Source organism: Poromitra crassiceps (genome assembly GCF_964638095.1).
Source record: "Poromitra crassiceps genome assembly, chromosome: 3".
Lineage (NCBI taxonomy): Eukaryota > Metazoa > Chordata > Actinopteri > Beryciformes > Melamphaidae > Poromitra > Poromitra crassiceps.
Genome location: NC_139625.1, coordinates 12,527,111 through 12,540,960, shown reverse-complemented (window position 1 = coordinate 12,540,960; position 13,850 = coordinate 12,527,111). Strand labels below are relative to the sequence as shown.

The 13,850-nt window shown below is 41.4% G+C and overlaps 1 protein-coding gene across 2 annotated transcripts in view; it reads right to left on the bottom strand.

Moving 5' to 3' along the window:
• Nucleotides 1-1,362: 1,362 nt before the first annotated feature.
• The window catches only part of cd99 (CD99 molecule), a 35,643-nt gene continuing 23,155 nt past the window's right edge, over nucleotides 1,363-13,850 (bottom strand). For both annotated transcript variants that reach the window (XM_083633936.1, XM_083633937.1), the window contains 3 exons: nucleotides 9,194-9,310; nucleotides 8,987-9,037; nucleotides 1,363-4,344 (listed from right to left, as the gene is read on the bottom strand). In XM_083633936.1, the coding sequence (XP_083490062.1) occupies nucleotides 4,316-4,344; nucleotides 8,987-9,037; nucleotides 9,194-9,310 (197 nt within the window). In that variant the 3' untranslated portion in view covers nucleotides 1,363-4,315. The remainder of the gene's footprint in view (nucleotides 4,345-8,986; nucleotides 9,038-9,193; nucleotides 9,311-13,850) is intronic.

The window sequence follows — 13,850 nt, the reverse complement described above, 5'->3', positions numbered from 1 at the left end:
AGGTTTTGATACGACAGTACTTAGTACCGGTTTATTTCGGTATCGAGTACCGATACTCAGACTTAGGTCTGATGCGAATTTAATCTTAGACATGTTGAAATCTACATTTAATCATCTACTTACAGAATACAACCACTGAATGAAGACATACCTGACATTGTTGATGACTCTGTTTGTCCCACAAGTTCCCTTCTCTCTTCCACTTGAAAGGGACTCAGGAATTGGATCAGAAATGGATAGCAGTGTTGTTGAAGCGATCATACGCTCACGGTCACACATGAGCCTGGGCCAGTTGAAATGAAGCCATTCGATAGTCCCATGTGTCACAGCAGTCGATATCGGAAGCGCGCTAAACGCCAACAGGGTGAATCCGTGTGTAAGGCTGTGATCTGAAGTGTGGATTTTAAGGACGAGACTAGTGGGTCAGAGTTTGGTCATCTGCTTGCTCAACTGGTCATTCAACTAGATGAAAGGGGGCGTTGCCAAATATTGTGCAATATAGGCAGGAGCTTCACAAGCTGCCCTCTCATTCCACTGCAGTAGTATTTTATAATACCCAATACTGGGGGTGAATTACGGTTCGGTTCGATACGACACGATGGTGTCACGGGTAAGGTATGTTTTCGATACAGTAAAAACGTTTAATGGCAGAAAAAATTTCTTGATAAAAAAACAAAACATGTATTTTATTATTTTCAGTCTGTTCATTTTTTTTTATTTCAATCTACAGTACGACAATGTTTTTAACAAGTCTTTTTCGTCTCCGTTTTTAGTTTACCATGATATCCTTGTAGAAGACTTTGCACGTTTCAAGTGAAAGATTTGTTTCGGTTCGGTGTGAATACACGTATTGTTACTGCCACCCAGGGGCGGACTGGGATCATAATTCAGGCCGGGCATTAGATACCAAGCAGGCCAGGCCGATACTGGCCGACGCGCGTGCCGGCATCTGAAGGGCGGCGGCGAAAAATTTGGGCCGTTTGAAGCTCAATTTGGGCCGTTTGAAGCCCAATTTGGGCCGTTTGAAGCCCAATTTGGGCCGTTTGAAGCCCAATTTGGGCCAAGTCCAATTTTACAATGAGATGCACCCACTTTAAACCTGAATAAAGTAATAAAACCACTAGTAAACCAGTAGGCGGCGCCTGGCCTGCTGTTCAGTGAGTGGCCTGGCATGGCCTGCAAAAAAAAAAAATATATATATATATATATATATATATATATATTTTTTTTTTGCAGGCCAGGCCACCGGGCATTTGCCCGACGTGCCCGATTATGCAGTCCGCCCCTGCTGCCACTACCCAAAAATTAGAATCTAATTTAAAACACTTGAATCAATCTTAGCATGATGGTAAAATGCCCAAATCCTGGTACAACACCACTTTATTGAAAACATGTACGACAGTACACATACTGCAAATCCACTCTTCTGAGAAAATGACAAAAACACAAGTAACATTCATCCAATCAGGGTTCCCACATCGTCTTAAACATCAAATTCAAATACTTTTTAAGGAAGGCCCAATTCCCTCGAATAGACGGACCCAACACGGCATAGTTTGAGACACAGTTCAAAGTGACAACACTGAGAATTTCTTATAACGAGAACTAGCAGGCTTTACAGAAGCTCACAGACAACAATTAAAAAGAGAAAGGCTTGAACTTTCTCCTTCTATTCTTGCACAAAATATATATATATAAATATATATAAATTCAAGCACTTTCAATGACCCATGTCTATTATATCTATTTTTAAAAACGTTTAAAGGCATTGATTTTTTTCTTCCAAATTCACAAACTTTGAAGGATTTCAAGGACCCGCGGGAACCCTGTCCAATCAACAAGCGTAATATACCCAGATAAAGTCCATTCTTTGTAGAACTGAAATGTAGTTTTTTTTTTTTAATCTCTCAAAATACACTTCAAATTGAGATCATCGTTGCAGATATTGAAGGGGAAATAAAAGCAAAAAGCACATTGCAGCATTCAAGAAAAACCAGCAGGGGGCATCTATACACACGGGCTAACTCTTCAGTATTTACAGCTCACAAGGATGAGGGTAAAAATCACAACACAAATACGTTTGCATCATCATAGCAGGAATTCTCCCAACATAATCGTTTTGATCCTCTGACATTTGATGTGCTCGTTTGTGGCTCCAATAAGATGAGAACAACACACGGGCAAGACTGTGAGGCGCTGGAGATGTGGCCAAGAGCAAAGTCAATGGGGATAATAATAACAACACAGAGAGAATTATAATGAACGAAATGAACTGCCTCATCTGCATCGCCTCAAAATGTTGCCGATGTGTCATGGCTGCTGGCAAGTAAAAAACATCTAAACAAAGAGATCAAATGAATAAAAGGCACACATAAGCTTGGCATCAATCCTCAAAACAAAAATAATGCTTAGGATTATATGTATATTACATAATGAAAAGGATTGTACATACATGATCCTGGCAATATTACATTGTATATATTTGAACACATACACTGAATGCACTAAATGCTTCCTGACCATCCAAATACCATCTTCCTGACATTGAGTGACAGCTCCTTTTACACAGTCCAAATTTCAATAGTGTCAAAGCTTAAAACTCATTTTCCTGGCTCCAGATCTTCCAATCTGCCCAGTCCCCCTCAAGGAGTTTTGGCTTCTGGTCTGTCATTGTGATGCAACAGCTATTTCCTCGGTTGGAAAAAAACCAACTGATCCAATGAGCGCCGAGGGGGACTAATGGTCAGCCAATTAGCGCCAATAAACAGCGCAATGGGCGGGACTAACGCCGTTGTCAAGCTGTTTTCCATTGTCAAGTGCGCAGAGATACAGTAGATGCTGCTATCGAGGCTGTTTTAAATCGATTGAAAGTACCACTTACTCTGAAATCTGAACAGCTCTCTGCTTTGAAGACATTTATTCAAACATTGAAATGTTTTTCTGCCTTCTCCCAACTGGATGAGATTCAGGCTGATATGTTGGTCTCTAGTGATTGGTTAGGGAAAATGGAATTCCCCTGGGGGAATCCCCCTCACTTAGAGTGGAGGCGATGTCAGACTAGAAGATGGATATGGAGTGCAACGAGTTGACGATTTATGATTGGTACACATTTAATAGTGTCCCTAATATTGTGTCCATTCAGTTTATGTATAATATATATTATGTACTAACTTTCACCCTTTACATTCGTTTAATCACCTCCATCTGCCCAGCTTCTTTGTTAAGGCACATTACAATGAACATTTGATATGAAAAGCTGACTCCTTCTGTTGGATTTGCATCCAGTTACACGATGCTTATGTATATGGCAACTTACAACAAACCCGTGTGCAGCAGGCAGGCTGCAGATAGATTATATGGATTATATGGTTTAAGGCAGACTTTCGACATGTGCATTTAAGAGCTGCTGCGAAAAGGAACATCTGAGCTGGGCCAAACGTTATATGCAAATACTTTGTTATGGCTTGATTTGTCCTACTGAGGTGCCAGATGGGTGGGGTTTACCATATAGGACAGTGCAGAGCAATCTAGTAAGAGAGTGGCGACAACGGCGGTCCAAAATGCGGATCCAGGAAAAGGGCTGGCGCTACATTTGAATGCATAAAATGAAGCTGATATTATACAATTTGATTATTTAAACGTCTGACCCTTTCAAAGTACACCACAAGCGGTCCATTCTGCTGCAACTCGACAGCGCTCCTTAATCCAGAACCTTACTTTCCCAAAAGTTCCTTTTGCAATGTAAAAAAGAAAACTGGTCCATTGGAGTGAATGGAGATGTCGCGACTCTTCTATATACATGGCTCTGGGACAGTGCAGTGAGTGCCAGCAAATTTAGAAAATCACAGGAAAAGTAAGTATCTTTACTGTGATTGTAACTTGACATGATCTGAAAACCCCACCCACCTACTCTAACTAGGTTAAAATAAATGCACAGTTATTTGCAGTTTCTATACGATATTAAAACAAGGACAAAAATGAATGCATGTGTACAGCAGTGAAACATACCACAAAGCGGGCAAAACGGCTGTCAGTTTAAATCATCACAGAAGCTGTTCTGACAGTTATTTCAAATGTGCTAAACATGAACGCAACAAAACGATTGTGAGAAACCTATACTATCATTTAAGTTTACATTTTTCAAGTTCGGGTCTAGTTGTATGCAGGGTTTAGACAAAGCAGGAGGCTGCGGAACACGCAGAAATGCTACTCTTTCTGAACAAAGATGACAGACAGTTCTGTAGACTTCAGTCTTGTGAGGAAGAGGTCTCCAACGTCTGGTTTCTCTGTGTGCGTCTGCGTATGGAGAAAACAACTAGGATGTGCTGAGCAGGTTGCTCATGACTGTAATTAGAAAGAACAGAACAATGACTTACATACATTTCAAGGGATTCATTCCAAAATTGTATACATCCCCTTTTTAAAGGCCACCTGTTACTCTCAATACATTCAACAATATTGCAGTATATACTAAATGTATACACACACACACACACACACACACACACACACACACACACACACACACACACACACACACACACACACACACACACACACACACACACACTCTCTTTATCTATCTCTCTCTGTCTCTCTCTCTCTGTCGCTCTCATAAGGGAGGCGAGCCAGCTTGTATGTATATATATATACATATATATATATATTCGGACAGTAGACTGATTCATTCCTTGGTAAGTATGCACGTTATATATATGTATATATATATATATATATATATATATATAACCAAGTATAGTTTGGTGACAAGCTGGAGAGACAGTTGACGGTCAGAGACGGCATCCGGTACGGGATGGGTTTTAGCACCCCAGCCTGGCTCTCTCGTGAGGGAGAAATCCACAAACGCTACGGATCAGCCTCCTGAAAATCTGCGTAAACATCGGTGCGGCCTGGGGTCCTTCAGGCTAGAGCGAGGTGCTCGCCGCAGGTGTATGACGTGCAGCGCACAGGCCTCCTTGAGGCATCCTCCCTGCCCATGGTACGGCATGGTAGGATTGCCTTTTGCCACAGGAGGTTCTGGTGAGACGAAGGAGGTGCCCGGCCTGGAATCACCCCACAGGGCCTTAGACCTCCATGCACCGAAGGTCTCGCAATACTGCGGTGTAGCACTAAACTCTATTGCAGCGGATTGGGCGTGATCAACCCTTCCGCGGGCAACGTTGCAGACAGAGTAGGAAGGCTGATCCGTGAGCGGCTGCTTCTGGGACGCGGGTCGGGGTCGTAATCGGCCTCGGCTGGGTCTACTGGGCGAGGGTGTATGATGTTGTCAGACCCGAAACACCCCACGACCCCAGTCAACATCACTGATGACGCGTCCCAGCGCATGCTGTAGCATGTATACTGAAACCTACAATCCTGGCTCCCCCTGGCCAGTGACACTTAGGAATAGACTAGGTGACAACCAAGTATAGTTTGGTGACAAGCTGGAGAGACAGTTGACGGTCGGAGAGATGGCATCCGGTACGGGATGGGTTTTAGCACCCCAGCCTGGCTCTCTCGTGGGGGAGAAATCCACAAACGCTACGGATCAGCCTCCTGAAAATCTGCGTAAACATCGGCGCGGCCTGGGGTCCTTCAGGCTAGAGCGAGGTGCTGGCCGCAGGTGTATGACGTGCAGCGCACAGGCCTCCTTGAGGCATCCTCCCTGCCCATGGTACGGCATGGTAGGATTGCCTTTTGCCACAGGAGGTTCTGGTGAGACGAAGGAGGTGCCCGGCCTGGAATCACCCCACAGGGCCTTAGACCTCCATGCACTGAAGGTCTCGCAATACTGCGGTGTAGCACTAAACTCTATTGCAGCGGATTGGGCGTGATCAACCCTTCCGCGGGCAACGCTGCAGACAGAGTAGGAAGGCTGATCCATGAGCGGCTGCTTCTGGGACGCGGGTCGGGGTCGTAATCGGCCTCGGCTGGGTCTACTGGGCGAGGGTGTATGATGTTGTCAGACCCGAAACACCCCACGACCCCAGTCAACATCACTGATGACGTGTCCCAGCGCATGCTGTAGCATGTATACTGAAAACATATATATATATATATATATATATATATATATATATATATATATATATATATATATATATATATATATATATATATATATGACGTGCATAGTTACCAAGGAATGAATCAGGAACTAATTGATTAATAAATAGTTAACAGTCAGTATGCTTACATGCACAGTTAAGTCGAGCTATGGTTATAGCTTGATTAGGCTATTTATTCGGACTACTGTCCTTGTCTCAGTATACATGCAGGCAGGCTCCGCCAATTCTAACAAATGGTCCCTTAATAATGCAGCTATTTAATTAAAAAAATATTGTATAATTATACAAACATTTCCCCTTCAAAACAATCACTTCTGGCCCATATAAGACATGCACGGGTGGAAAATTGATTTTTTGATGGAATCATGTTGCCTCCGCTACGATAGGTGTACTCTTTCCCTGCAGGCTCCACCAATTCTAACGACTGGTAGCAGCAAGTCTCTTAATAATGCAGCTATTTCATTAAAAAAAAAATATAATTATACAAACGTTTCCCCTCAAAATGATCACTTCTGGCCCATATAATAGTGTGGCAGTGTGATTATGTTGAGAGACACTGCACCCTGTGTGTATTTTAGTGATAGGACATTGTTTTGCTGTGTTCTGTGTTTATGTGGTCAAGCGAGGTTGAGTTTATGTGGAGAGAGAGAGCGCCAATAAACCGCTCAAACGCAGGGATGGTCACATAACACAAAGCTGCCCGTTGTGAGCTCAATACAGTTGAAAGTAAGATATTCCATTTAAAAAATATGTTTTCTAGACACGGATTTAGCTACTGCATCAACGAACTTCACATTTAGCTTTAGCTAATCACTCCCTGGCCACTAACATAACAACGCTGTAAACAACGTTAGCACATGCACTGATCGCCTCGTCCAGTTCTAGTCCGACTAGCCTGTATACATGCAGGTGCAGGAGTAAATCGACTCGCAATCGCATTATCTGGGTGTTAGTCGGACTTTTATAACTTCGATTTCAGTCGAGATAACATGTTTACATGCATTTAAAAAGTCCAGTTTTAGGCGGACTAACACAATAATTCGATTTTTTAAAGTGCATGTAAACATACTGAGTGACTCTGAATCAAGTAGTAACCTACCTACCTAACTACTACTTATTAACTTAACTTAACTTAACTGATCATTTACTCGAGTACAGACTATTAGATACAGTACCATGTTAATAAACCAGTATCTAATGATTAGTTCCTGGATATCTGTGAATACACATAATGACCACTTACTTAATGTATCTGTCCTGAGCCCTGTACTACGAAACTAGTTTAACAGATCCGCGATAAGTCCCTTTGATCTGGTTTGACTGAACAGGATCAAAGCTATCTAGTTAACTGATACTACGACGCTGGTTTTTTACTAGGTAAGTGGACCTGGGATCTGCCTGTGCACGCGCACGTTTTTCGCTCGTGCACAGGCGCGCGTCCACGCGAAAGAGGTGCACTAGCCAATCACATTATGAACAGCTGAGTTTATCCACGCCCACACCCATTTCCACACCCATTTCCTCGTTCAATGAAGCGCAGTGCATGATCAGAGTTTTAGCGGATATTTAATGTATCCGCGATTTAATGTCAGAATGAAAATCCGCGTTGGATAGTCTGCTGAAGGGCTGTCTAAAGCAGCAGCTTGTATTCACATCAGTCATTTGATTTACTTTGATCAGCGATTTCTGTCTCCTACAGCTTTGTGCGAGTGTAAATGTACATTAAATGTGTAATCTCAGTCTATAAATTTCCACAATCTGTAAGCCTATTTAGACCATAGATTTAGAAAGCATGCTCAATGAATAATGATCTCTATCACTCATTATGTGTGTGTGGTTGCACTGATCGAATAATTCATATATAGGCTATAATAATGATATCCTAATATAAAAGAGAAAACTGCTGGACTGAATTGAGACGATGCGGGCATACTTTTCATTGATAAAAACTAGCCTATTTTTGCTCATATATTGGCATACAGCCTACAGGACACAGTTCCAGCTGAAACATGCAAGAAGCCTGCATATTTAGTATTGGGGCTATCCCATATTTATCCCATCTATATTATATGTATAGGCTTTTCTGGCATAGGAGAATATCACCCACTCCATTTGAGGCTCCGTTTAGCCTATGATATGCGCTGCGGTGATTAATAGTGATCATATTTCTCCACGCATAGTTGAGCTGTTAAGACATAAAGTGGTAAGTAGGCTTAATTTAATTATGTAGCCTACAGAGCCACAAATGTTTTTCTTGTTATATTCTCAGTTGACTGCAATCTATTTTTCATATGGCGATCTTATATGAACGGTGAGTGACTCCAGAGAGCCGATTATATGGGTCTGTCATGGATTTTGATCTTATCCTCTGAAGCTAACCTGGTCGCGACCAGGTTAGCTTTGCAGCGTCAGTTGCCATGGTGATTGAAAGTTAACTTGCTTTGTAGTACGGCTAAACCAGGTTTAAACTCAAACTTACTCGGATAAGGCATTAAACTAGCTTCGTAGTACAGGCTACTGGTTAGCTCTGAATAAGGTACTGAATGGCATGTAAACAAACACTAATCATTACTTAATTATCCTCATGTTAGTTACTATTTTTGTGTCCCCTCACGTAAAGTAGTGCATCACTATTCATTAACTAGCAGTTAGTTCTGACTTGTTCCTTGGTAACTATGAATCAGTGAATGGAAGTGAAAAAAATATCACTTTTAATTAACAAAATGAGATCACATAGAATGGCCTAAATGTGTGTGATTTGGTTAAAGAGATATAGTTCAGAGATACAGCAGTTTTGGGGAATTTGTCTGCCTTGAGAGAGACAGACCTTTTTTTAAATACCTTTTTTTAAATAGTAGGATGTTGAGGCCCACAGTCTCAGACTTTAACCCCTGATCTAAATGGAGAAAGATACCTACCTTGAGGGTCCGACTGTGTCTCTTGGCCCTTGCCACTCTCTGGGTCTGCACCTGAATAAAGGACATGGATATCATTTGGACGATTTTATCTTGACTTGACAACATTGAGTGTGATGACAGTGAAACGGCAGTTTCGATAGATTGTTATACAAGACAATGTATTCAATGATGTAGTCAAAGATACATGATGAAGTCAAAGATACTGACCTCCTTGTATTTTGAAGCAGAGCTTTTTCTTCTGGTAAGCAAAATAACTGGAGGCTGCACCCAGGATAGCTACTCCTATCGCACTGGCAATCCCTGCAATCTGTCCAGATCCCGCTTCTGAGAAAAGAAAACGTTTGTGTGTGTTCAAAACAATTTGATATAAAAACTAATCAGTGTTCCTCATTTCCATAATGGTGATTTGTCATTTTATGGTTATTCCACAAGGTGGCAGTCAATAGCTTTTTATGACAGCCACTAACCTGGAAAATAACTGTGCATTCTTGGATCTGCAGACAATACATTGGCAACACATACACAAGGTTCCCACACCTTCAACATCAAATTCAAGGGATTTTCAAGGACTTTCCAGGTCCTATACCTCAAATTCAAGGACCCAACTTGGCACAGTTTGAGACACGGATCAAGGTTAATTACAGTTTACAACACTGAACACTGAATTAGCAGGCTTGACGGAAGCTCAGCTCACAGACAACAATTAAAAGGAGAGAGAGGCTTGAATGTGTGAACTAGGGCTGGGCGATAAATCAACAACAATATATATCGGCGATAGACAATTCATAAATACAATAAAAAAAATAGTTCAATATAAATCGGCATGTCCCTTGATCATGGAGCGTGCTACGAGTGACACTCAAGCAGCCAATCAAACAGACAAATCCTAAAGTTCCCAACCGACCATATCTATTACACAGCTGCAACACTCAATTTGTGTGTTTTTAATTGTGATACCATTCAAATGATTAGCTGTGTGCCTTGATAAATAAGCTGCTTCAAAATAAAGTGGTTAAATTTAACCTTTTTTCTCGTGGTCTTTAGTAAAAATAGGTCATTACAAATGATCAATAATTATCGATACCGACTGATATGAAATATTTTATATCGATACATTTTTTGGCTATATCGCCCAGCTCTAGTGCGAACACTTCCCCACTGTGCCGTACTTCAATTTCTATTCCTTCTCTATAAATAAATTCAAGCACTTGCAATGACCCATGTCTATTTACTGTATGTCTATTTTCAAAACCTTTCAAAAAGCCGGTAAAAGCGGAAGTGGAACACACCCAGCACCCAAGGGTGGGGCAAAGAGAGAGAGAGAGAGAGAGGCAGCAGACACAAAGAGCCAGGCTGCTCTCCTGACATGCACACCGTGGGGTTTGGACTGGGAAGCCACAGAGACATGAGTGAGAGGCGGGTCTTGTGAAGGGTGTTGCCTGTGGGGGGGGGGACTGGATGCCAACCAAATATGACTTACTGCTGGAAAATGTTCGGCATGTGTACGGCCCCGCCCACATCCAACACACACATGCAGGATAGCCTACTTAAAGCGGCGGTATAGAATCACTGCCACCATACAGTGTAAATGTGTCATTTCAAGCATGGATCATAGGGATGCACGATATTAGATTTTTTTTTTGCCGATAGCCGATATTTTCCAACTCATTTTGCCAGTAGCCGATGCTGATAGCGATATATGTGCAAATTTTGCCCCACCTAATTTCAGAGAACATCAAACAAGTCTCTCCTGTAGTGGAATTAACACATTATTATTGTGCCTACTCTTATTGTGATAGCTCACTGGTGGATGCAGACATAAATACATTGCTTTTCAAAATGTACACATTCACTGGGCAAAATAAGAAAACTAACTACTTCAACTTAGCTTATGAAAAACATGTTGTATGTTTATTTATGTAACATTTTCTTTCAAACAAAACAGATTCATCCTACTTAAACAGGCTTGGATGATGCTCTCCCTCAGACAACCCTGACAACAGCCACCACAACCAGGGCAAAGTTGACCGACTGTATTTCACAAGTTGCAAAACAAGCATTTGGGCATAATTAATCGGCCTGTCATATTGGCAGAAATGTTCGTTTCGGGCCGATGTCGATATTTCATTTTTTAAAGACTTTATCGGCCGATACCGATGACGATATCATCGTGCATCCCTAATCATGAGATCATAAATCAAAACACATTGTGCACTCTGACCATTCCATTCCCCTTTTATTGAGACCATAGCAAACAGAAAACAAATTGATGCTGCAACTGAATCTATATGGCAATAAAATTACATCTTAAACAATACTTCCCAATATTTTCTTACATTGTGACATCAGCAGCATAACAAAGGACCTTCACAACAAGCTAAAAAAAAAGTCAGTTTTAAATAAAGAGAGCATGTCAGAAATAAATATACCAGTTACCAAAGAGTAAAAAAGGAACAATTAAAGGGATAGTTTGGCTTTTTTGAAGTGGGGTTGTATGAGGTACTTGCATGCATACAGTCAGTGTACTACATGCAGGCGCGGTTACAGTTTGGAGAATGGAGACCGGCCGCCTCAGGCAAGTAGAGCTGTCTGCTTAGTGTGAACAGGGTCACGAGCAAAAACGTTAAAAAAAAAAAAGCTTCTATACTGCTCACCTGGCGTAATCCAAGTCTCCACAAGCCCTGAGATGCCAAGTTGACATGAAAAGACATCATTTACACCCTGTTTTGAGCTGAAATATAGCCATGTGGAGCTGGAACCACAGTTGTATTTTTTCTTCTTCTAGCTCGAGCACCTGGCTCCAGTGCAGGTAGGTTTCAGCTAAAAACAGAGTGGACATCTTTTCAAGTCAACTTGGCATCTCAGGGCTTGTGGAGACTTGGATTATGCCAGGTGACCAGTATGGATTTTTTTTTTTTTTACGTTTTTGCTCATGGCCCCCTTCCCACTCAGCAGAAAGCTCTACTTACCTGACGAGTCCGCTCTCCATTTCTCCAAAATGGGACCACGCCGGCTGCATTCTACTGCATGTAGTACACTGACTGTATGCAAGTACCTCATACCATCCCACATTAAAAAAAATAATCTAACTATCCCTTTAATAATGTAGGAACGAATAGGGGCGAAAATCATCATCTGATCAAGTTCAGCTCATTAAAGTCAAATGTGAGTTTGCTCAATGAGTAGAAAAGGCGTTAGGTTTATGTTTTCCCTGCAACACACAACGTGTTGTGGAGTGCTTTGTATGTCTGCTATGTGAAGAATGTGTGCTGAGTACCTGCTAACTGTGGCACCTCCAAGTTCTTTGCTACTACAGCACAGACTTTGAAGCAGCAATGAGAGGGAAAAAAACACTTTAACAGACCCCCTTCTGTCCACAAATATGAATGTAATCATTTCTCCACATATTAGACAAGTTTGAATAATAAAAAAGGAATAGGAAAACAGCTGCACACTTTATCGAAGCGAGTTTCCGAGTCTTTTACCGTAAAAGCATGATAAACCCCAACATATTCTGTACAATTATTGACACTTTGTGTCACAATGGGAGATAGCTTGTCCTGTAAACCATACTGGGTGAGTTACGTTTTGCCAGTGGAACAATTGCCTCTCTCTGGCATATGAGCAAGTATGCAGCAGAAAGCAGCCTGGGAAACTCCTCAGCATACATCTAAAATCTAAAACATTACACCTGACTGAACACATCTTTATTATTATTATTATTATTATTATTATTATTATTATTATTATTATTATTATTATTATTTTATTATTATTATTATTATTATTATCCAGGAACCCAGAGTCAAAGCAGTCTTTCCAGTAACATATCCTGTGTCATAGAGTTCATTTCTCATCACGTGTGCTGTGCAGTGATGAAGTGCTAAGTAAACATGTGCGTAAACCCGAGGTAGCGTTAGACTTTTCTCGACAGACAGGGTCATAAAAATTCTGTCATCATCTTTTATTACCGGTGTTAAAATGACAGACAGCCGTCAGATTTTTCTCATTGTTAAAAACAACAACCAAACAAACAGTGAAAGATGGAAAATATTCGGTTAACGACACCACTGGCGTAAACTGCAGTCAGTGATCGTGATATAAGGCATCACAGTTACCAACTTGTCAAAATCACTTCTATTTTCAGAAAATGTATGCGATTCCCCCTTAGAGTACCGTAACTCTATATCGCTAACTTTGATCTATACCAGGGGTGTCCAAACTTTTTTGAATGGGGGCCAGATTAGATCATGTAAAATTACCGGGGGGCCGGCCAGCTGCAAAAAAAAAAATATATATATATATATATACAAATCACATACAATACAATTGTACTCTAAGGATTTTGTTTGCCATCTGAAAACACTAGTTCTGCCTGTGTTGTTCCTACTTGGTGCTTGTCTACAAACTGTATGATAGTGCTCTCGTTGTTAGGTGAATAGAAAAAATGCCAAATGAACTTGCTTGATGAACCAATACTGTGTGGAGGGCCACATACAGTATATATTGAGAGACAAGCCGAGGGCCACTTAAGATCGGTTAAAGGGCTGGACTTTGGACCTGCCTGATCTATACAATGAATTTACATCATGGAGATCGATGTCAGCTTGAAAAGGCGAGTACACTCCATTCCCCAAATCAAAAAGGTGTGCTTAAGTGGGCTTATCCTCCACACACGAATGATTCAGAGCACTTCAGAAGCGAGAGGGCTGGGTGTGTGAAAGACAACAGAAGGAATGCACACACCCAATGACAGCCTGGTGTCTCACAGTCTGGAACCACAGGGAGAAGACCAACAACAGCATACACCTTCAGGCTGTGATCAGATCGGGAACTTGTTTCACTCCAAACTGATTCTGGTTGC